The sequence below is a fragment of the Trypanosoma cruzi genome, genomic scaffold (genome assembly GCF_000209065.1).
Source record: "Trypanosoma cruzi strain CL Brener 1047053516699 genomic scaffold, whole genome shotgun sequence".
Taxonomy (NCBI): Eukaryota; Euglenozoa; class Kinetoplastea; order Trypanosomatida; family Trypanosomatidae; genus Trypanosoma; species Trypanosoma cruzi.
In genome coordinates this window covers 151739-172619 of record NW_001849572.1, presented here as the reverse complement: position 1 = coordinate 172619, position 20881 = coordinate 151739, and the positions used below count along the sequence as shown (strand labels likewise).

General features: G+C 59.5%; 4 protein-coding genes and 1 pseudogene across 4 annotated transcripts, besides 9 other annotated features; 4 read left to right on the top strand and 1 right to left on the bottom strand.

Moving 5' to 3' along the window:
• On the bottom strand, positions 1-145 carry Tc00.1047053508159.80 (mucin TcMUCII, putative; the record flags this gene model as incomplete). Its single annotated transcript, XM_807519.1, has 1 exon — positions 1-145. A coding segment is annotated over one exon (145 nt), but the record flags the coding sequence as incomplete, so codon positions are not given.
• Positions 1-5199: a sequence feature (areas not merged during assembly with more than two copies in the genome that could not be assigned to a particular haplotype).
• Positions 3784-4107, top strand: Tc00.1047053508159.70 (uncharacterized protein; the record flags this gene model as incomplete). Its single annotated transcript, XM_807518.1, has 1 exon — positions 3784-4107. One exon carries the CDS (start codon positions 3784-3786, stop codon positions 4105-4107), a length of 324 nt encoding a protein of 107 aa, XP_812611.1.
• On the top strand, positions 5080-5682 carry Tc00.1047053508159.60 (mucin TcMUCII, putative; the record flags this gene model as incomplete). Its single annotated transcript, XM_807517.1, has 1 exon — positions 5080-5682. One exon carries the CDS (start codon positions 5080-5082, stop codon positions 5680-5682), a length of 603 nt encoding a protein of 200 aa, XP_812610.1.
• Positions 5200-5347: a sequence feature (heterozygous, non-Esmeraldo-like haplotype).
• Positions 5348-6194: a sequence feature (areas merged during assembly that could not be assigned to a particular haplotype. This can correspond to areas where the two haplotypes were merged or to regions with more than two copies in the genome that were merged during assembly.).
• Positions 5489-5570: a microsatellite.
• Positions 5899-5920: a sequence feature (AT_rich).
• On the top strand, positions 6113-7162 carry Tc00.1047053508159.50 (annotated as a pseudogene).
• Positions 6195-8162: a sequence feature (heterozygous, non-Esmeraldo-like haplotype).
• Positions 7443-7479: a microsatellite.
• Positions 8163-20881: part of a sequence feature (areas not merged during assembly with more than two copies in the genome that could not be assigned to a particular haplotype) that runs on past the window's edge.
• On the top strand, positions 10433-20881 carry Tc00.1047053508159.40 (dispersed gene family protein 1 (DGF-1), putative; the record flags this gene model as incomplete). Its single annotated transcript, XM_807516.1, has 1 exon — positions 10433-20881. One exon carries the CDS (start codon positions 10433-10435, stop codon positions 20879-20881), a length of 10449 nt encoding a protein of 3482 aa, XP_812609.1.
• Positions 15365-15415: a microsatellite.

Genomic DNA, 20881 nt, shown 5'->3' with positions numbered 1-20881 from the left:
TGCCTGGTTCCGGTACCTCTGGTACCTTTGGCACAGCGTGGTCAGTTCTTGGGGCACCATTAACTTCATTCGCTGTCACGCAAACGGACGGGCAGCAGCACAAAGCAAGCACCAACAGGGCGCACAGCAGACGGCACGTCATCATCGTGAGTGTGGTCGTTCGGTGGTGTGGAGCTGATCTGCAGTGAGGGACATGGAGAGCAACAGGGGAGACGAGAGGTGCGGCAGACACACACAGAGGGCATACCACATGAGGAGAGGGCAGCAGCCAGGCATGCACCGTACGCCGCACACCACGCACGACACAAAAACACACAGCCCTGCCGCAACACCAACGCAAAGAAGGAAGAGGGAGAGGCAAACAGGAGCGGCACACAAGGCTCCACCGCACGCACATACGGCGAGAGCGGTCCGTCGTGTCTGCACCCTTCACGGAGGGTACGCACACACACAAGAGGAGGTGCAGCGCACACAGCAACACAAAAGCAAAGTAACAATAAAAAAGGAGAGATCCCCGCACACCACGTGGATTGTTGGTCCACGGGAAGTGCAGCCAACATTCATCACACGAACAATTCAGTTGGCTTTTGGCCTCCGTTCACATTCAGCGCACACCACTTCATGCAAGCACGGCCACCACCACAGCAACAGCCGCACACGCAAATATAAGCGCAAGGAATGGAATAATGCAACCAATCATTTATTTGTGTTTCTGTTTGGATGTTGGCAGATCTCCGCATTTTTTGTTATTGTTTTTCCGGAGGGTAAACCTTCATGCCTGGTCGTGTGTTGAGGATTCCTGCAGAGTGCACAATTTGTTTTTTCCTCTTGTGAATGTTTCTTGTGTTGGTGCAGCCAATAATTCGGTTTGTGATGTTCCTGCCTTTTGCTGGTAAATTGTTGCAGTAGATGTCACCTTCTTTTCGTTGCTGTGGCACATGATTCCTCACACTTTGTTGCGGTGGAAATGAAAATATGTGAGTGGACTCCCACACACCAGAACGCACCTTCGCTCCTATTTATTGGTGCATGGAAGGGCATGTGTGTTTGGTGGTGTCTCGTCCATATATTTTGTGGGTGTACATTCCCCTGCAGGCTGGGGGCGAGATGGCGCTCCGTCGCGGTGCACTTCCCTCGCATGCCGCCCACTGTGGTTCATCATGCATCACCCTCTCACATACTCCGTGGTGCCACACCGCTGATATTATTGCAGCCGCTGTGATCCCGCGTATTTCACGCATTTCATTGTGCCACAATACATCCGCTCGTGTGGCCGCCGCATCCAAACAGCGGTGGCCAACACCGTGAGCGGCAGTCCACATCCTTGCATGTCCCAACGCAGTGGTGCTTGACTGTCAGCCAGGCGCCAGACAACACGAGAGTCTTGTGCTGGCAGTACAACACACGGAGCTGCAGTGAATGACTCGGGCGGAGACGCATCTATTCGTCGCAAAGCAGTGGAAAGGAGTCGGGCAAAATAATGCCGGCTGCATGCACGACACCATATCCACAGCCAAGGCATGCGACGTGATGTGTGTTTCACTGGTGCTGTGAAATGCCTGCAGACGACGTCACTAGTGGAGGCATGCCACCCATGATCAGCGGACAGACAATAATCGGCATGAGAGGCCACAAAAGGCAGCAACGACGCCAGCAGCAGGAGCAGCCCTCTCTCTCTCTCTCTGTTGCCTACGAAAAGTAAATATTCCACCAGCCACTGCTGACTGTGACATCGTGACACTCCATGCACGTCGTGGCTGCGTCAACGCAACCTGTTCCCTGCAGCGCCTCAAAAAATGCCTCACTCCGTCCACTAAGTGCATCGGTGTGGACCGTGCCTCGGCTGTTCGTGAGGACCACAACGATGTGAGGGTCACCGAGTCGCAGCATGTTTGTTGTGACGCTGTTGCATGGCACCTGCACACACACACACACGCAGCGCCTGCATCCTCCCTGTTGTGTTCGCCCTGTGCCGGAGTGGCCACACACACGGGCAGCAGCAAAATCACTTCACCCTCGACGATCCAAAATCAACACCGACATCCCTCGCGACGCAAAGATCTCAGTTGCCAGCACGGGCTTCCTGCTGCTCTGCCATCGACGCTAAAACACGGCACAGTGCACGCACTTATTTTCCTCGTGTGCAGTCAGCCGTTTGCTTCACACATTCTTCGATGGGCTGACGCCCATAAAAGCACGCCACAAAAGGCCACTGTGATCGCACACGCTCTTGCGATGAGCGTCTGTGTGTGCATGGATCCGCTGCTCACACGTGCTGGCAGGCAGCCTGCAGCCGGTGCCCTCGTGCCAGTTCATCGGCTCCAGCACGGAAAAGAGAAAGTGGCCTATTCCCGATGCACTTATTCCCACCAGCAGCACCAACACGCTGGTCGCCAGCCGTCATTCCTCAGCACATCCAGGAATGCCGAAAAGTGAAGTGGAACTGCCAGCCAGCAACGCCACAATCCCCGCACACATGTCGGCTCCACCAGAGAAGACACACAAATCACAAACAACACCCTCCACATGTCATCCGAACATCATTCCAACACACCGCGACACGCCGAACAGAAGTATTCGTCACCCCAATGCACCTCCTCACACAATCACATAGTCCATGCCCCACGCACGGCAGCAGCTCACACGCGGTCAAACAAATTTTCGTCGGAACAGTGTTATCCACGTGCTGCGGTGGGAAGTAAACAAAAGAGAGACGAGCCGCCAAACCCCAAAAGAGTGCCACGACTGGCCACAAGTCAGCGGAACGCAGCCACTCAAATGAATTCAGTCCAAATACCCTCAACCTCCCACCTTCTCTCACAATAGCCCCAAGAGCTGCAAAAGATTGAATACAAGCGCCCTGACAAATAAGCTCGATTTGCAAGACCAGGAGGAATCGATGTGCTCCCGCTGTCATCCGGGGCATTTGTTGTCGCCTTCGCGGTGACGGACGCTAATCGTTTGTTCCAAACGACGCTGTGCGTCTGCAACGCGTCCTGCGCTCTGAGACGCGCGCGCCTCACTATCACAATGAGAATAAAACAATAGTTCTTTAGCCAGACCGAAATGCAGACAGTGCCATGCCTCCGTCGATGCATGGGAAGGCGGCGACGAGAATTCCGCTGCCGGGCGATGCCGTCCCCAAGGAACCGCGACGTGTTTGCAGTCAAATGGGGGTCTCCCCGGACCACATTCGCGCCTCTCATGCTGAGCAGCGAATTGCCGCCTGAGACGCTGTGAGCTGCAACGAGGTGTGCGTCTTCCAGCCGCGGCGTGCCCATGACACACTGGACGGCGTCAGACGATCGGCCCTTGAAGCGGCCTGCGCCTCTCTGCGACCGCATGACGCAGGCCGCTGAACGGACGGCCCGTCTCTCGCTGAGCATGCGTCTGGATCCGCTGCGCTGCCATTTGACTCCCCGGACGGCCGACCTCCCCGCGGGGTCTCCACCGCACAGCTGCTGGTTGCCTTGCACGGCCCTGCCGAGCGGAGTGTCTTTTCACCAAGCACGGCCACGGACATTTCTTCATTTCCCCGCCTGGCAGCGGCATCCCAATCGCCCACAAGAGTTCCTGCCGCCACAGGCTCCCTCTCGGCGGTGGAGGCGCTCCGCCTTGGCCCGCTGGCGGTGCACGACGACGTCAGCGAGGGAATTTGCGCCATGCCGCCTTCACTGGCGGATCGAGGTCGCACTGTTGGCTCCACATTTTCCCCATGGCACTGCGGAATCCCACGCAACGTGACAGCGGACGCTGACGCCGTCATGGCGCGATCCTTCCCGCATGACTGCGCCAATGCCTGGCACGTGGGCTTCCTCACCGCAGTCAGGCGACCGTACGGGAGGGATCTCCAGGAGGAAAAGGAAGACGCGCACACCGCATGACAGGCGCTCTTCGGTGTGGCGAGGACTCTCTTCCTGGCGTCCACCCCGACATCGCGCCCCGAGTTGCGGCACTGCGCGGATGCGATGCGACTCCTGCCCGCTCTTCGGCAGGCCCGCACGCGCCCTGCAGATCACAAGGAACCCTCTGTGTCGATGGTGCCATCGTCCCTCACCGAGGAGACCGGCCTGCCTCCGCCTCCGCCGGAACATCTTCCCGACGTGAACACCGCCACTCCTTGCCGACCAGCGAGCGGCGGATTGACGTCCTCCTGCCCAATCTGCGGCAGAGTGCGCTCGCCCGTCCACAATATGGAAGCACGCGCCCGACATGCTCAGCCTGGCGTTCCGATAGTTGAAGAAGTCCTTGCACGAGGATGCTGCAATGGCGCCAGCGTCTTTTTAACAGGCGCCTCGCGCGTAGGTCGCCACCGAAAATGCCAAGCGTATCGACGGGAAAAAAACGGACAAAGCACATCTGCAAGCTCCAATGACAATCATAGCTCTTCCGCCACCGCATCATCACAGATGCCACGGACTGCTGATCCCACGACGAACCACGGGATACTTCGCTTCATCGACTGTGGGAATGCCTTCGTTGTTGAGAGTAAGGACTGCGACTGTTTGGGAATGCCCAGCATGCACGACGGCCCGTATGCGACGGAGTAATTGCCACTTTGGTACGGACGGCCCTTGCGCTACTCAGTAATTGTTTTCACAACACGCAACGAAAAAGCAGAAACGAATTGTTTTTGTGATGAATGTTGGCTGCGCTTCCCGTGGACCAGCAATCCACGTGGTGTGCGGGGATCTCCTTTTTTATTGTTACTTTGCTTTTGTGTTGCTGTGTGCGCTGCACCTCCTCGTGTGTGTGCGTACCCTCCGTGAGGGGTGCAGACACGACGGACCGCTCTCGCCGTATGTGCATGCGGTGGAGCCTTGTGTGCCGCTCCTGTTTGCTTCTCCCTCTTCCATCTGTGTGTTGGTGTTGCGGCAGGGCTGTGTGTGTGTGCCTGTTGCCGTGGATTGGAGTGTGTGTCGTGCGTGGTGTGCGGCTTACGGTGCATGCCTGGCTGCTGCCCTTTCCTCATGTGGTATGCCCTCTGTGTGTGTCTGCCGCACCTCTCGTCTCCCCTGTTGCTCTCCATGTCCCTCACTGTGCAGATCAGCTCCACACCACTGAACGACCACACTCACGATGATGATGACGTGCCGTCTGCTGTGCGCCCTGCTGGTGCTTGCTTTGTGCTGCTGCCCGTCCGTGTGCGTGACAGCGGTTGACGCGGAACCAGGTGGCTCCGGTGAGCCGCCATCACCGGACGCACCAGGTCCGGAGAACAGTGCCTTAGGTTTAGCTACTCGTAAAGTACCGGAACCGGTTATGACCGATGCGTTTAATAAACAAGTTGCGGCCATTGGGGGAGAGCCATCAGAGAATTTGTCTACTAAGCAGGGAGGTACAAGTGTGTCAGGTCAGTCAGGGTTAGACGGTAAAAAAACCCATCCGACAGGTTCAACTGATAAGTCTCATGAGTCGTTGGTAAAAAATCTAGAGCAAGCTACGGATGAGTCAAAAAATAACAAAGAGGCTAAGGCACAGACACCACCAACTACCACGACAACTACAACTACAACTACAACGACCACAAGGGCACCAACTACGACGGAGGCGCCAACTACGACGACCACCCGTGCACCATCACGTCTTCGCGAAATCGACGGCAGCCTCAGCAGCTCTGCGTGGGTGTGTGCCCCGCTGCTGCTCGCCGTATCCGCGCTGGCGTGCACCGCTGTGGGCTGAAGAGGTGCATGCGGACTGTGCGTGCCAGCACTCAGCCACGGGAAATGTGTACGTCTACTGTGGCCCGATGTATGAAGTAAGAGTAATTATGATGATCGTTTTTTGCTTTGTTTGCTGCCGCTGCCTGCTGTGTGCTCCGCGTTGCTTCCCACATTCGTCACGTTGAACGCGTCGCAGAAACACTTGTATGCATGCGCAGCGGAGCCTTGGGTGTGGTTTTTTTTTTTTTTAATAAATTCTGATATGCAGGGTGGTGCGCTTTTTCTTGCCCTTACTGATTCCCTCTGGCATATGTTGTGCGCTGCTGCTGCTGTGGTGCTGCCTTTTGTTACAGTACGTAGTTGTGTGACTTTTCTCTCACCCTTTGCTTTCACTCTGCGTTGACGGGGAGTTACTTTGTGCTGAAGGCTACACGCAAGTGACAGGAGTGATGGCGATGATGATGACTGGCCGTGTGCTGCTGGTGTGTGCCCTCTGCGTGCTGTGGTGCGGTGCCGGCGGTGTTCATGCTGAGGATGATGCAGGTGTAACTTCACGTGGTGCCTCTGCGAGTGACGGCAAAAGTTTTCAGGAGCCACCAACAATTGTAAATGGAGGATCACACAACTCAGTTTTAAGAGCATCAGATGTTAATGAACAAACCGATGAAACAGATAAAGAAGTCCTTTTGACAAAAGAAGTAGCTGGTTCTGATGAAGATGAAGTACCACAAACATCGGCAGAAGAAATTCCACCACCATCAGCATCGCCAAAGAAATCAAAAGGAGGAGGAGGAACACAACAAGAAGATGATTTAGACTTGAAAAGAGTAAATGAAATTGTACTGCAACCTGAAAAGCAACGCCGAGAAGAAGAAGGACTAGAAACAGTTGGTGATGGTGAAGCGGCAGTAACCAAACTAAATGAAGGAAGTGGACCACAGCCGCAAGATAACCCACATCCAGTCCAAGAAGAGGATACAAAAAGTGGAGAAGGACATGAACTGACGCAGGGAAAAGACCAACAAATAAAAGTTGAAGCAAAAACACCCAGTAACCCTGCAGGAGATCATTCTTCGGGAGAACACAACGGCAATGATGGTTCTAATGAAAGAGAAGGGGGAGAAGAAAAGGATGATGAAAGACATCGGGCTCAGGAGAGAGAAGAGGCTGCACATGTCTCAGGTGCCCCGAAAGTAAACTCAACTGATATTCAGCAGTAAGTCCAACGCACACATGCAGCAGAAACTCCGACAGGAATCAAACAAAGAGCTGGGGAAGAAAAGGATGATGAAACAGAAGAGGAACGAGAGAAACAAATGGAACAACATCAAGAGAATCCTCCAGGCAAAGAAAAAGAAACCATAACTGGTGCAAACGCCACTAATCAAATAAACACGACACCTGGCGACAGTGACAGCAGCACCGCGGCCTCTCACACCACCTCCCCTTTTTTGCTTCTTCTTGCGTGTGCGGCTGCTGCTGCGGTGGTGGCCGCGTGAGAGTGAGTGAGAGAGAGCCGTGCACCACCCGCACACACACTCGTCCTTCACTCACTCTCTCTGTGTGTGTCCCCTTGCATGGACTCTCGCCCTCACCTCACCCCACGAAGCACACACATAATGTGCCCATTGTATATATGCATGCACACCCATGCAGGCCCGTTGGTGCTCTCTTTTGCACCACACACAAACACACCTGGCAACGAATTTCTCTTCTCAAATAACTTTTATTTTTCCTTTCTTGCTGTATGTGCATTAAGTTCTTAGTTGCTTTTCTCCCTTTTTTTTTATTATTGCTTTTTTTTTTTCTTTTTTTTCCGTTACTCCCCAATCCCTCTTTTTTGCTTTTGGGGGCAATCACTGTGGACGTTTTTTCTTTTCTACTCTTCCCTCTTTAATTGTTTCTTCTGCACTCTTCCTGTGAGGGGTGCCGTGTGTTTCCCGCCCAACTGCTCCACTCGCACACCCACCGACACGCTCATGACGACGGCCCTGTGCGCCTCGCCTGCTGCACGCATGAGGAGGGGCCGCGACGAACGGCGCGCTGAGGGAGCCGTGACGTGTGGGCGTGCGACGAGGGCCGGTGGGGCGGAGCACACATTTCTTTCCCTCTTGTTTTGTTTTCTTTTTTGCGGTCAGGGCGGGCAGACACCCGCAGCGCCACACACACACAGCCACACCCTGCCGCCGTGTTTTTCTTTTGTGTGGCTGTGTGTGTGCCGCTGCCACCGTGCGGTGATGAAGGGCGGAGAGCTGTGCCGGACGCATTGCCGACGGGCCACTGTGCACCCTCAGTGACTTCCTTACTTAATGGCTGTCTTCTGCACACTGTAATGAGCGAAGTGTTTCCCCCTCTTGTTTGCTCTTTGTTGCCCACACGCGGTGCCGGCCCTGCGGCTGTGCGTCCCATGGACTGCACGAAACGAGGATTTGAAGAACAGGCCGGATGCCGCATGAAATGTGGAGGATGTTGTGTGGGCTGGTGGGACAGTAAAGTCCTTTATTGACCTCTTTTTATTGTTGAGGGCAATATGTATACACAAACACACGGTCGTATTGTGCAGCTTGGCACATGAAATAAACGTCTTTCCGAATCATTGTGTTCACTTTTTTATGTTGTTTGGGAGTTCTTCTGGACTCTCACCCTTTTTTCTTTTGTTTTTGGTAAATCGCTACGGTTTATTTTTTTGTTTTTGCTGTCTTCAGTGTCGCTGAGTGTCTCCGCGTCCCGTTGAGTGTCTCTCTGCTGGCTGTGCTGTTGACATGCCCTCATTTCTTTTTCCTATTTTTTTTTCTGTTAGAGGCATTGATGTTCCGCGACGACGATTGTTTGTGCTCCCCATTGCGATGGCACGAGGGTGACTGTGCGCCGGACTTCTGAGTGCACACGGAGGGGAGCGGATGGTGTGCGCCGTGCCTCACTGTGAGTGTGAGACGCCAATCCGTCGGGGAAGAGAGAAGTAAAGCGCAGCGCCGTGGATTTGAATTCGACCCGTCGCTCTTGTTGCGGCCGCTTTTTTTTTTTTTTTTTGCGGTGCGGCGTGTATGGCGTTGCTTCTGCATGCGTTGTGCTGCAGGCTTTTCTTTTCCATGTCTTTGTCCTTTTGTGTGTGGAAAAGTTGTGGGAGGGGAAATGTGAGCGGGAGAGTGAGCGTGGGTGGCTGCTAGACTTGCCCTGCGCATTGGGGGCTTCCATGGAAGTGGATTTGCTTGACGGCGTTGCGCGGCACCCAGGGCGTAGCGAGGAGAAGGATGGGGAGGGTCTGTTGTGAGCAGAAGGAGGATGGAGAGGACAGTCCCCTTCCGTGTCCTTCCCGATGTCGTTGGCAGTACATACTGAGAGCGTAAATTTGCGCGAGTGCGGGATGAAAGGTTTATGCCGCTTTGTGCGTGCTACTCAATCGTCGTCATTGCAGGCTGTCGTCACGCTGCGTTGTGGTGCGGTGCCGTTTGATGAGAGGGGGGCGCGATGCCACGGCTGCTGCGCACCACGACCATTTATTGCCTCTGCACCGTCATTGTTGTTTTTCAGTTTGTGTGAATTTTTTCTGCGCTCGCATAATATTTTCTTTTGCTTCACGGTGAATTTGTTGTAGGAGCTTTGGTTTTGGTGCCTGCTTCACGGCGCTTCGCCTTGTGTGTCGGTTGCGGTGCTTCCACGTGGTGCCAAAGCGTTTGATGGGGTGTTTGCCCTTCTTTTTGCGCCCTGCAGCCGACCCTGTTTGGCCATGGCGGCAGCAGTGGGATCTGCGACTGCGCGCTTGCCGTGCGTGTCTCATCTTTTGCCGTTGCTCCCTCGTTGTGCTGGTGGGGAGGAGGCGGGCGACTGCGTCGGTGGAGTTGCGCCCCAGTGGGAGAGGGAAGGCGCCGACCGCTGCTGACGGCGACGGTCTTTGCTGCAGGCGATCTGACGGGAAGACGTCACCGGTGTCACAGTTAACCGAGATGGATGAGGGCCGCACTGCGTCTCCCACCACTCTCTTCATCCCCTCAGTCCGCTGCAGTCACACGCCACACGCACCGCAGAGCAGCGGCGCGACCACCATCCGGATGTCTGTGAGCCAATCGGAATGTGCAATCGATGTGGACCCTTTTCCCCGTGTTTGAGTGTCGCCGTGCTTCTTTATTTTTCCTTTGTTGTGTATGCCGTGCGCGCATGTTGCCGCTGCCTGCTGTGCAATGCCGACTCGCGTGAACTAGAAGCGATGCTTTGACTGCTGGCGACCGGCGAGCTCTCCACTCCACTTACGCACCACCAACAACAGCACCTTTCGGACGCGCTTGATGGCTGGCGGTCGTAACGCTGCCACGTGGTCTGCCTCGGCTCCTGTGTGTCGTGCACGGCATCGGGACCGCCCTGTGATGCAGCCATTCGGCAACAGGAGCGGTGCCAGTGGTCATGTGGCTTTTTGCCGGGATTCCGCCACTCGGCACGGTGGCTGTACGGGGCTGTGTGGGCGGTGGGAGGGCAATGGTGTCACCGAATTGATTGCGTCTGCACTGCTTTGTGTCGGCGGCTGTAATGTAATGGCTATTGTGTATGACCGGATGCCTCTGCGTGCCACTGTGTTTGGTTACTGTTGTTGCTGCCTTTTATTCTTTTTTGACGAAGTAGTTAGAGATACTTTTGCTTGACCAGCACAACTATCGTTTCAAGGTGTTAGGGATTACTTGCAGTATTAGGTTTAGTAGCAGTAGTGGGATAACGATCTGACGGAATCTTGTCACTGGATTTGCCATCTGTAGGAAGGGATTTTGAAAGCTGGAATTATGGTCGACGGGGCGAGTGCGACACACCACGACGGCCCTGTTGGTACTTGTCTGGGTCGGTGGATGCGGTCTGCGGTGGGCGCGTGTCCGCGCGGCCGACACCGTGTGCAGCGCAGGGTCATTGCGGCTGTGCGTGTGGTGCTGCTTGTTGTGTTGGCGCTGGTTGCGGCGGCGGCGTGGATGCCCGCAGTGCATGCGGTGGTGTTGCGACTGCGGGGCGGCACGGTGGACAGAGCCATCACGGTTGGCTGCGCCGTGGACACGGTGCTGATGGACGGCGTGTACATCACTAACGGCGTGGCTGTGGTGTTCGACGTTGCGGCGTTGCTTCCCGGCGCGCTGCGCATCGAATTGAGGAACTGCGTGTGCGACGGCGGTGCGCAGATCTACGTGCGGGGCTACAGCGGCGAGCCGGCGAGTGACCGGAGCCTGGAGGTGAGCGTGAGCGGGCTGTCCGGCGAATACTGCTCGCTTGTGTTTGTGCACAACCTGCCGGCACACACGAACGTGGCGGTCCGTGACTCGACGATTGTGACGGCGGGGCCGATGCGCTACTCCCAGCTGAGCGGGCTGACGGACGCGGTGGCGTCGCCGCTTGTGCTGCACGCGACGTCGCTGTTGCAGTCGCAGCTGCGTGTGAGCAACACTGTGCTGAGGTCGTTGCAGGCGGGCGGGTCGGCGGTGTACGTTGGCGGTGACGTGGACCTGCTGTCGAGCGCGGTGGTGCTTGACGGCGTGTCACTGGAGGCGTCGGGCGGTCCGACCGCGTCCGCGTTGCGTGTGTCATCCTCGTCGCGCCTGAGTCTGCGGAGCCACTCGGTGTTCTCCGTGACGAACGTCTCGGTTGTGAGCAGCGGCGGCGGCATTGTGCTTGGAGAGCGCCTCGCGGTGTCCGACTCGGTGCTGCGCTTCGTGGGCGTCGAGGGGTCTGTCGCGTCGTCGCTGGTGCGCTGCGGCGGTGGGACGATCGGTGTCGGCGGGTGGCTGGAGCTGCGCGACGTGTGGGCGGTGGGCGAGGCGTCGTCGGTGGCGTCGCTGTCTGGGGTGACGCTGGGCGGCGGTGCCGTGTCGATTGCGCGCTGCGCTGCCACTGGCGCGACGCTTGTGTCCGGGCTGGCGATCACGAGCGGCGTCGTGTCGGTGCAGTGCAACCGTGCCGGCGGCCGGGTGTTGCAGAGCAGCGGCGACTACCGCTTGGCCGGTCTGCCCTCCGTGAGCGTGGTGCCGTGCGACGGCTGTGCGGCAGCGCTGGCGTGCTTCGATGCACTGACGGCGTCGTTCACCGACTGCGTGTGCGGCTGCCGTGCCGGCGGCGTGGGCGAGTCGTGCCTGCCGTTCGACGTGCCGCTTGCGAGGGCCGGCGGCGGTGGTGGTGGTTCGCAGGGCTGTGTGAGTGGCGTGACGCTGACGGAGTCCGTGACGGTTGGCGGCGGGCGTGCGACGGCGTGCTTCGACTCGGTGGTGTTCAGCGGACCGATCACTGTGGCGGTGGACCTGCGCTTGATGGACGCGTTCGATAACGCGCTGAACGTGACGCTGCGCCACTGCGTGCTTGCGGGCGGCGCGCAGCTGCGGATTGGTGGCCTCAGCGAGAGCACGGCGCGCCCGATGCCGCACGTCCTCGCCAACATGACGAACGTGACGTCGCTGGAGGGCACGATCGTGCTGCATGGCGCGATGCCGCTGCACTCGAGTGTGCTGTTGGCGAACTCAACGCTGCGCGCGACGGTTGGCGGGTCGCAGTACGTGCCGAAGACCCGTGGTCATGCCAGATTTCGGTACGGCCCCGCGCTTGTCCTGGACGGCGTCCGGCTTCTGTCGACGCGGTTTGTCATGACGCGGTCTACGCTGGTGTGTGGCGGGGGTTCGTGCGCTGCGATCCTCGTGGAGCGCGGCCTCGGCGTGAACCTGTCCAGCGTCTTTTACATGGACAACTGCGCTGTCAATTCGCAGATGCAAGTAATGTACGCTATTGCATCGGACCTGCGTGTCAGCGGCGGCTCCGTGTTCTCCATACAGAACTGCTCGTGGAGTGCACCGAGCACCGAATACGGCAAAGGCGCGTGTGTGTTCAAGGATGTTGTTGTGGATGGCGGCAGCGTGCTGCAGATTGTGTCCAGCACTTTCCGTCTTGGCTTTGCCTTGCTCATGGCAACCACGCTGACCGTGACCGGCGGCAGCTGGCTGGTGTACCGCAAAAACGAGTTCCGCACCGCCCACGTTGTGTACGTGGCCAAGGAAAACGGCGTGGCGTTCCGCGATCAGAGTGTGTGGTCGATACTCCACAACAACTTTACGTATGGCTCGTACTCGTCAACAATTGTACTTATGACAAGCAACTGGTCACCACCATCCGACTCGCGCCCGATCATCTACGGCGTGTGCAACGAGGCAAGGGGCTCTCCTGTGACGAATTACCAAGAAGAGCTCAATATTGGAGTGCCCGTGACGGCACTGGACTGCGGTGCGTGCACCGTGGACGCCGTGTGCTTCGCTGCGAGGACGAGCAGCATCAGCGGCTGTGAGTGCGTGTGTGCTTCTGGCGGCTACGGTGACACGTGTCTGCCGGCTGCGGTTCCGAACGGCCTTGGGCCGCTCTCGCTCCCTGACGCGAAGAACACGGAGGTCCGCTGCGTGCACGGTGGCAGCATCGACTCTTTGGACGTTCCTGATCCCGGTGTGCGTGGTCTGTGCTTCGTCAACGTGACCTTCACCGCCGCGATTGTGCTGGAACTGTCGTATTTTGACGCGCCACAGCAGACACTCAACATCACGCTGCTGCGGTGCGTCCTCATGGGACTGTCGATCAGGGGGAGTGGTGCGCGCGTGCACGTGAACGTGGTCTCCTCGATGCTGGATTCTGGTGAGCTGGAGTTCAGGGGTGTTTTTGGCGTGAGCTCCCAGATACTGGTGGTGGGCAGTACGATTGTGACGACGTCGGGCCACGCCATTTTATTTGTGAAGTTTACTCTCAGTGCGAATATGACGCTGCTGCTGCTTGACAACTACATCGAGACGAGTAGGTACGCAGTCTATTTATCCAGTGGTGTTGTTGTTGATGGTGGCGGGATTATTGTGAAGGGAAATACGTTGAGGGCAACGAAGGTCGATGACGACGGTGTGGAATCATCTGTTTGCGTTTACGCTGTTGATGTGAGGAACGGCGGCTACTTTGACATAGAGAACAACACGATGAGCGCGGTCAAGGGCGTTATTCTCTTTGGGGATACCACCGTGAGGTCCGCGGGGCTGCTGCGGGTGGCGGACTGCACCTTCGTTGGTGGGACGGAAATTTTTGATTCCGCGCTGGTGTATTTGACTGGCTCGGTGACACTCGAGGGCGGTGCGCAGTGGCGTGTGGAGGGCAACAGCGTGGGTGCAGCCTCAGTATTAACTATTCCGTATTCCTGGCAAAAACTTCAGCTGTCGGGCAGCGGCACCACCGTGGCGCTTGCACACAACCGTCAGGTGGAAGGAAGCGCACTCTTCGCCAAGCTCTTTAAATCGAACACGATTGTTGAGTCACCCGCGCGGTTTGTGGTGGGGTGCAACCTGAAGGGCGATGAGGAGTTGTCGTACTACTATGTGTTTCCGGAGGAAGTGGTGCTTTTCAGGTGCGGCACATGCAACGAGGACGCGGCGTGCTACATGCCCGGGACGGAGTCGGTGGACCGCAGCTCGTGCTCGTGCAGCTGCAAGGACGGATGGCATGGCGCGTCGTGTCTTCCCCTCGAGGTGCCCGACACGGTTGTGCCGCCCGCAGCGGAGAGAGCCGTCGACGGCGACACGAGCTGCGTGGTGAACCAGACGCTGACGAACCTCACGCTGAAGATGTGGAAGACGCACCACTGCTACGTGGGTGTGACATTCAGCGGCGTGGGTGCCGTGCTGACTTTCTTCCTCAGCAGCATGCCGCTGCATCTCCCCGTTAATATCACGCTCACTGGGTGCACTTTCCGTGAGGGTGCCGCGCTGCAGTTTTTTGGGGGTGTTGAGGCGGCCGAGTCATCCGGCGTTCTGATCCGCGTGAGCCAGACGGTGATGCGGTCCTCCGTCGTTGCTTTTATACGTGCCCTCCCGCAGCACTGCGACATCGCCGTCACGGAGTTTGATGCGGTGCAGACCTTCGAGGTTGAATTGCCGGGCACTGTGAACAACATGTGGAGCGTATTGTTGCTGGAAAACGTCGTGTTGAGTGCGTCGACGCTGTTGGTCAGCAACGTCAAGGCGCATGCAACGAATCGTGATGCGTTTGGCTTGTACTCCACAGTGACGCTGAAGCTGGTGGGTGGCAGCTCGCTTTACGCGCGGTACTGCAGCTTTGAGGGATACAAATACCTGTTCTACGTGTACAGTCTCAGTGTGAATGACAACTCTGTTTTTGCGCTGCTCAATAATACAATGTTCTTCGGGGAAGGTCTGCTGTATCAGCACCAAGGATTCAGCGTGTCGGATCACAGCGTGGTGCGTGTGGTGGGGAACAGCGGCTCCGTGCGCTACGCCATCTATAACGATGTCTTGTGGACTGTTCAGCAGTCAAGCTGGTTGGATTGGCGCGACAACGACGTGGAAGTGGGTGCGATGTTTTACGACACTGAGTCCGCATTTGTGATCATTGACAGCAGCAGTGCTGTGACGCTGACGGGCTGCAGGATGGGCTTGACGGGTTTGTCGGTATCCTTGCTGAAGCGGGCTGACGCCGGCTACCGGTTCGTTGCTGGGTGCCTGATGGTCGCGGGACGGGAGGTGACGACGGCGGCTGAACTGGAGCTGAACGGCATCATAGGCGTGACGACGGTTGCCGCGTGCGGGCAGTGCACGAAGGAGAGCGACTGCTTTGCCCCGCTGACGACGGCGGTCATTGGCTGCAAGTGCCAGTGCGCTGCTGGAGGGCACGGCGATGTGTGTGTCCCGGCGCCTGTGCCTGCTGGCCCGCCACCGCCGCCGCCGCCACCGGTGCCGCCCACACCGCTGCCACCGCCGGTTGGTGAGTGCATCAGCGACATGGTGTACCCCGAGGTGGCGCAGGCTGTGGGTGGCGGGCTGTCGTGGCTGTGCTACCGCAACGTGACGTTCAGCGGGGGCGGCATGAGCCTGACGGTGCTGGTTGGGGCGATGACGGGCGACGTGGCGAATGTCACGTTCGATGGATGCACGTGGAGGGACGGCGCCGTGCTGTTGCTGTTGGGCAACGCGTACGCCGCTGTGGGGTCGCTGAACATCGTCGTCGCCGGCAACACATTTACTGACGCGCTGCTCAGCCCGGAGGGTGTGTTTCCACCGCACACGAACATCACGATCAGCGGGAACCGCTTTACTGCCACGAGGCTGATCCCTCGGTCGGGTTTGGGCCTTAGGAGGCCGTCGTGTGTTGTGATGAATGGACTGGCGATCAGCAATGACTCCGCGGTGGTGCTGAGTGGCAATGTGTTTCAGAGCGTGACGGCATCGTCAAGCGCCATTTACGTTATCGGATCTGCGTTGAGGGTGTCGTGGCACTCTGTGTTTGCGGTGGTGGGTAACACGTTTCATATGGACGGCGGTGACAGTACGCTGATAAATCTTGAAGGGTCTAGCCAATCTTCATCGCTGAAGGTACTGAACAACTCTGCTGTGGTGATCCGAGGCAACGTTGTTTCGAGGCCGGTGAGGTACTTCTTATTGGTAATTTTGGCATTACGTGTGGAGTCTCGGTCAGTGCTTGTGTTTCAGGGCAACGACATGCAGAGAAGCTCGGTTGTGTTTTACCCAAGCTACCCTTCCTACATCTACTACAACTCCTGGCTGCAGCTGAGCGGCAACCTCTGCCGCGTATCACCATCGGAAGCCTTCGTCTTTCTGAACCCCACTGTGCATCTCCGCGACTCCACGGTGTCATTGTCTGGCAACCGATTCATGTCCCGCAGGGGCATGCCAACAGCTCTGCGGATATCCAAGGGGTCCCGCGATATCACAAACGGAGCGATTGTGGCTGCGTGCAACACTGGGAGCGGCGGGGAGGGGGCGACGTACGTTATCCCGTCCGTGTACAATGCCGCATTCCTGACCTGCAGCGATCCATGCACCCTCGCAGCATCGTGCTTCACTGCGTACACAACGACGGCCTCGAGTGATGGCTGCGCCTGCACGTGCGCTGAGGGCGGCCATGGCGATGCGTGCCTGCCCGTCGCTGTTCCCGAGCCGCCGAGCACCGACGGCGCCGACTTGTGCGTGCGGGACGTGCGTGTGGATGGAGTGGTGAACTTCACCCTCGGGACATCGGTGGTGTGCTACGTTGGTGTGACCTTTGCGGCGGACGTCGTGGTGAACGTGGAGTCGATGTCGGGGAGCGTGCGCAACGTGACGCTGGCGAACTGCACGTTTTTGGATGGAGCGAGCCTGTACGTTGTTGGGTGGCGTTCCGACCCGTCTGCTGGCGAGCGCGCCGATGTGTTGATCCGCGGGCTTGAGTCGTGTTCTGGCGGCGGCGTGGTGGTGGCGAACCGATTTCCGCCGGGCTCGCGCGTCACTGTGGTGGACTCGGTGCTGATTGCAGAGGCGCGTGTTGCGTACCGCGGTGCCTACGACCTTGGCGACGCGTCCGCGTGCCTCGTGTTGCACAACGTGAATATGACGGGGAGCGTGCTGACCATTGCGCGCACGCAAGTGGCGGCTGTGTTCCGCGACGCTGTTGCCGTGTTGTTGGTTGGCGGCGTGGCGCTGCATTCGCGCGGTGCGCTGTACGTGGACGGGCTGTTGGTGCAGACGGCACTGGGGCTGTGCGTGTCGGTGGAGGGCGGCGTTGCGGCCAGCGGCGGCTCCGTGGTGGCGTTTGTTGACAGCGAGTTCCTGTTGTGCAAGCACGCGTTGTCTGTGCGTGGGGCTGTGAGCGTGTCGGGCTCCGCTGTGGCGCTTGTGCGGAGCGACTTTTTTTCGACGGAGGACTACGCGGTGGCGATTTATTCGACGGTGAGCCTGTATGGCGGGTCGATGCTGCTGGCGAAGGGCAACGTGCACGACGGCGTTTCGAGGGAGATGCTCTACGCTGCTGGCGCCGTGACCGCTGCTGGGAGCACGCTGAGCTTCGTGCGCAACCGAGCGCTGCTGCCGCGGATGTTGTCGGTGAGCCTGTCTCTTGCGGCTGGGGCGCATTTGAGGGTTGCGTGCAACTACGCTGGTGGGCGTGTTCTGTCGACGGCGGAGGAGTACGCTGCGGCTGGATTTGGCGACGCTGGGAGCATCGACGTTGCTGGGTGCGACGCCTGCGACAGGGACACGCACTGCTACGCGCCCGGGACGGCCTCTGCGAGCATGAGGAACGGTGTGTGCGTGTGTACGTGCGGCAGTGGCGGGTACGGCGAGGCGTGCGTGCCTGTGGGAGCTCCTGCGCTGCCGCCCGCTGTGGGCACCGCGTCGAGTGTGTTCGTCCGTGAGAGCGTGACGGTGCAGTCGGTGTTCGTTGTGCCTGTCGGTGCGAGCGAGGTGACGCTGCGCCACGTTGTGCTGGACGGCGTGAGTCCTGTGCTCTACGTGCCGTGGATGGCGCTGGACGGCGTGCGGATTGTTGTGCAGAACGTGTCGCTGCGTAACGGCGCCGTGCTGTACGTGATGGGCGGTGGAGCGTTGCGCGGTGCGGGTGCGGCGGGGAGTGACGATAGCGGGCCGGTGGAGCTGTCGGTGTGCGATGTGGAGGCGCTGAACGGCGCGCTTGTGCTGAGCGGCACGTTTCCCGCGGGGTCTGTGCTGACGGTGACCGACTCCCTGCTGGTTGCCGCGAGTTCGACGCCGCTTTCGTATCTTCTCGGCTCGCGGTCCTCGCCGTACGCACCGGTGCTGGTGCTGTCGGGCCTGCGGCTCGTGCGGTCTGTGCTGGTTGTGTCCGGCGTGTTCCTCGTGACCGTGATGACTGGTGGGCGGACGGTGGTGGTGGACGGCGCCGTGCTGGAGCTTTTCGGTGGCGGTGTCGCGCTGGACGCGGCTGTGTTCGGTGGCGACGTTGCGTTGTACGCGAGTGCGCGCGTGGTTGCGTCGGGGGGCGCTGTGCTGCGCGTGTTGGGGAGCCAGGTGTACGCCGCGCATGGGCTGGTGTTCGACAGCGGGGTGGAGGCCAACGCGTCCGCCGTCGTAGTGAACGACAACGCCGGTGCGCTGACCGATGGCGCGCTGCTGGTGCTGCGGGGGTCGGCGTCGTTTGTGTCTGGGTCGTGGCTGTCGGTGCGCGGCAACAGCATCAGCGGCAGGCTCCTTTCGGTGCCGTCGTACCCGCGCAGTGTGGACCTTGTGCAGAGCACGCTGACGCTCCACGGGAACGCTGGCAGTGGGCCTCTCTTGATGGACGGCACCGTTGCGCTTGTGGGCGCCGGGCGAAGGTTCGTCGTGGGGTGCCTGACGCTCAACGGACAGGCGCTGCGGCCGATGGACTACAGGTCCGCCGGCATCATCGGGGAATTCCGCCCCGTGGCGTGTGGCGTGTGCGACGCCGACGTGCGCTGCTTTGCTGCTGCGACGAGGGCGATGTCGGGGTCGTGTCGCTGCCGCTGTGCTGAGGGCGGGTACGGGCGCGACTGCCTGCCGGTGTACCTGCCGCACGTGGACGGGTGCAACCGCACGCCCGCCATGCCGCCGCTGAGCCACACGGCGACGCTGACGGAGAAGCGCAGCCTGACACCAACGTGGACGCCGAGCCTGAGCGCGACGCAGTACTGGCCGACGCGGCACGGGCCGACGGAGACCCTGCAGGTGACGGAAACGGTGGCGCTGTCGCCCACGCGTACCCCGACGGCGTCGGTGAGCAGCACGCTGTGGTGGAGCGATGTGGCGTGCCCGACGCTTGCCGTGACGACGACGGCGGCTGGTGGGAGCCTGACGCAGAACGACGTTCGCGGCAGTGGGAGCGCCGTCCCGACACTGCTGATGGTGGCGCTGCCGCCGCCGTTTCGTTGGGCAAGCGATCCGCAGCTCGGCAAGCACCTGAGCTTCGTGCCGGTGTCGACGGCGCAGCTGAGCGGCTTCGGCGGTCCGTGGGGAGCGATGCTGAGCAACGCGACGTGGGTGCGCAACGCGACGAATCCGTCCACCGTCCTGGAGCTGGCTGTGCCCGTGCACCGCGGTTACTTCATTGTTGCCGACGAGACGATAGTCATTCGCTGCGACGCTGTGGCGGTGTCCGGCGGCTGCAAGGGTGTGCTGCTTGGGTCCTTCACGATCAGGTTCGACACGCTGCCCGCTGCCAGCGCCCTCTCGGCGATCACCGGCGTTGTTGCGGGTGCGACGGCTGTTGCCGTGGTGGTGACCGGCGGGCTGGGCTCCATCCTGGAGATGCAGGCGCTCGGCGTGTTTGCGAGGATGTCATGTGCCTCGGCGCAGGAGCGTGCGAGCACCGTTGCGCTGCCGTACTTCCTGTCGGTGTTCGCTGCTCTTGACCCGCTGTGGATGGTGGTGGGCAACGCGCTGCTCGCCGCTGTGTTCGGGTGCGTGCACTGCGGTGTGACGGTCGCCTTCCAGCGGTGGCGCGGCGTGGACGCGGCGAGTGCGTGGGCTGCGATGCGCTTCCCGAGCCTGACGTACGTCGTGGCGCACGCGATGCATCTCGGCATATTCTTTGGCTCCGTGCTCGCACTGGCGATGCCCGGCGCCCGCGTGCAGCACCGCGTGATCGGTGTCGTTGGCGTGCTGTACGGTGTGGCGTTCCCTGCTGGCGTGTGCTACTTCATTGCCCGCCACGTGGGCGCGAGTTTCACGAAGTACTGGCAGTTTTCGAGGAAGCCGCTGCACGAGCGCCTGCTCTACCCCGTCGGGTATTGGTGCCCCGCGGCGCAGCAGCGGATGTACGGCGGCATGCTGACGAACATGAGGGGCAGCTACGTGTACTGGTGCGTGTTCCAGCCGTCGGTGCTGTGCGTGGTGTGCCTGATTGCTGCTGTGCACCCGCCTGCGGAAGGCTGCCACGTCCAGTACTTCTGCATGGCGGCTGTGCTGCTTGCGGGTGCGGGCGTGGTTGCCTTCACGAACATGATGCGCTCGTCCTTCCTGACGGTGATGCGCGCGGCGAGCTTTTTGCTGCTTGCGGCGCTGTGCGTGGTCAGCGCGGCAAACCACCTTGCGCCGAGCGACGGCGGTGCGAGGGCGTACGCGGCTATTGTGCTGCTGCTGACCGCTGTGCTGCTTGCGGTCACTGTGTACAGCGTCGTTGTGTGGTACGCGGAGGACCGCCACTGGCAGGAGCTGCGAGAGCCGCGGCGTGGTGGGCTGGAGGCACTGCTGCGCGATGACGAGGAGAGCGACGAGGAGACGCAGAAGCCCCACGAAATGAAGTCATCGTCGTACGCCATAGGCGCCACTGTTGCGTCGTCGTACCGACCACCCGCGCCGCCGTTGCAGCCTATGGCCGGCGACACCCGCTCAGACGCACAGAGCCTGCTCGACCGTGCATCCAGTGCGAGCCGTATGATCGATTACGCCGCCATGTGA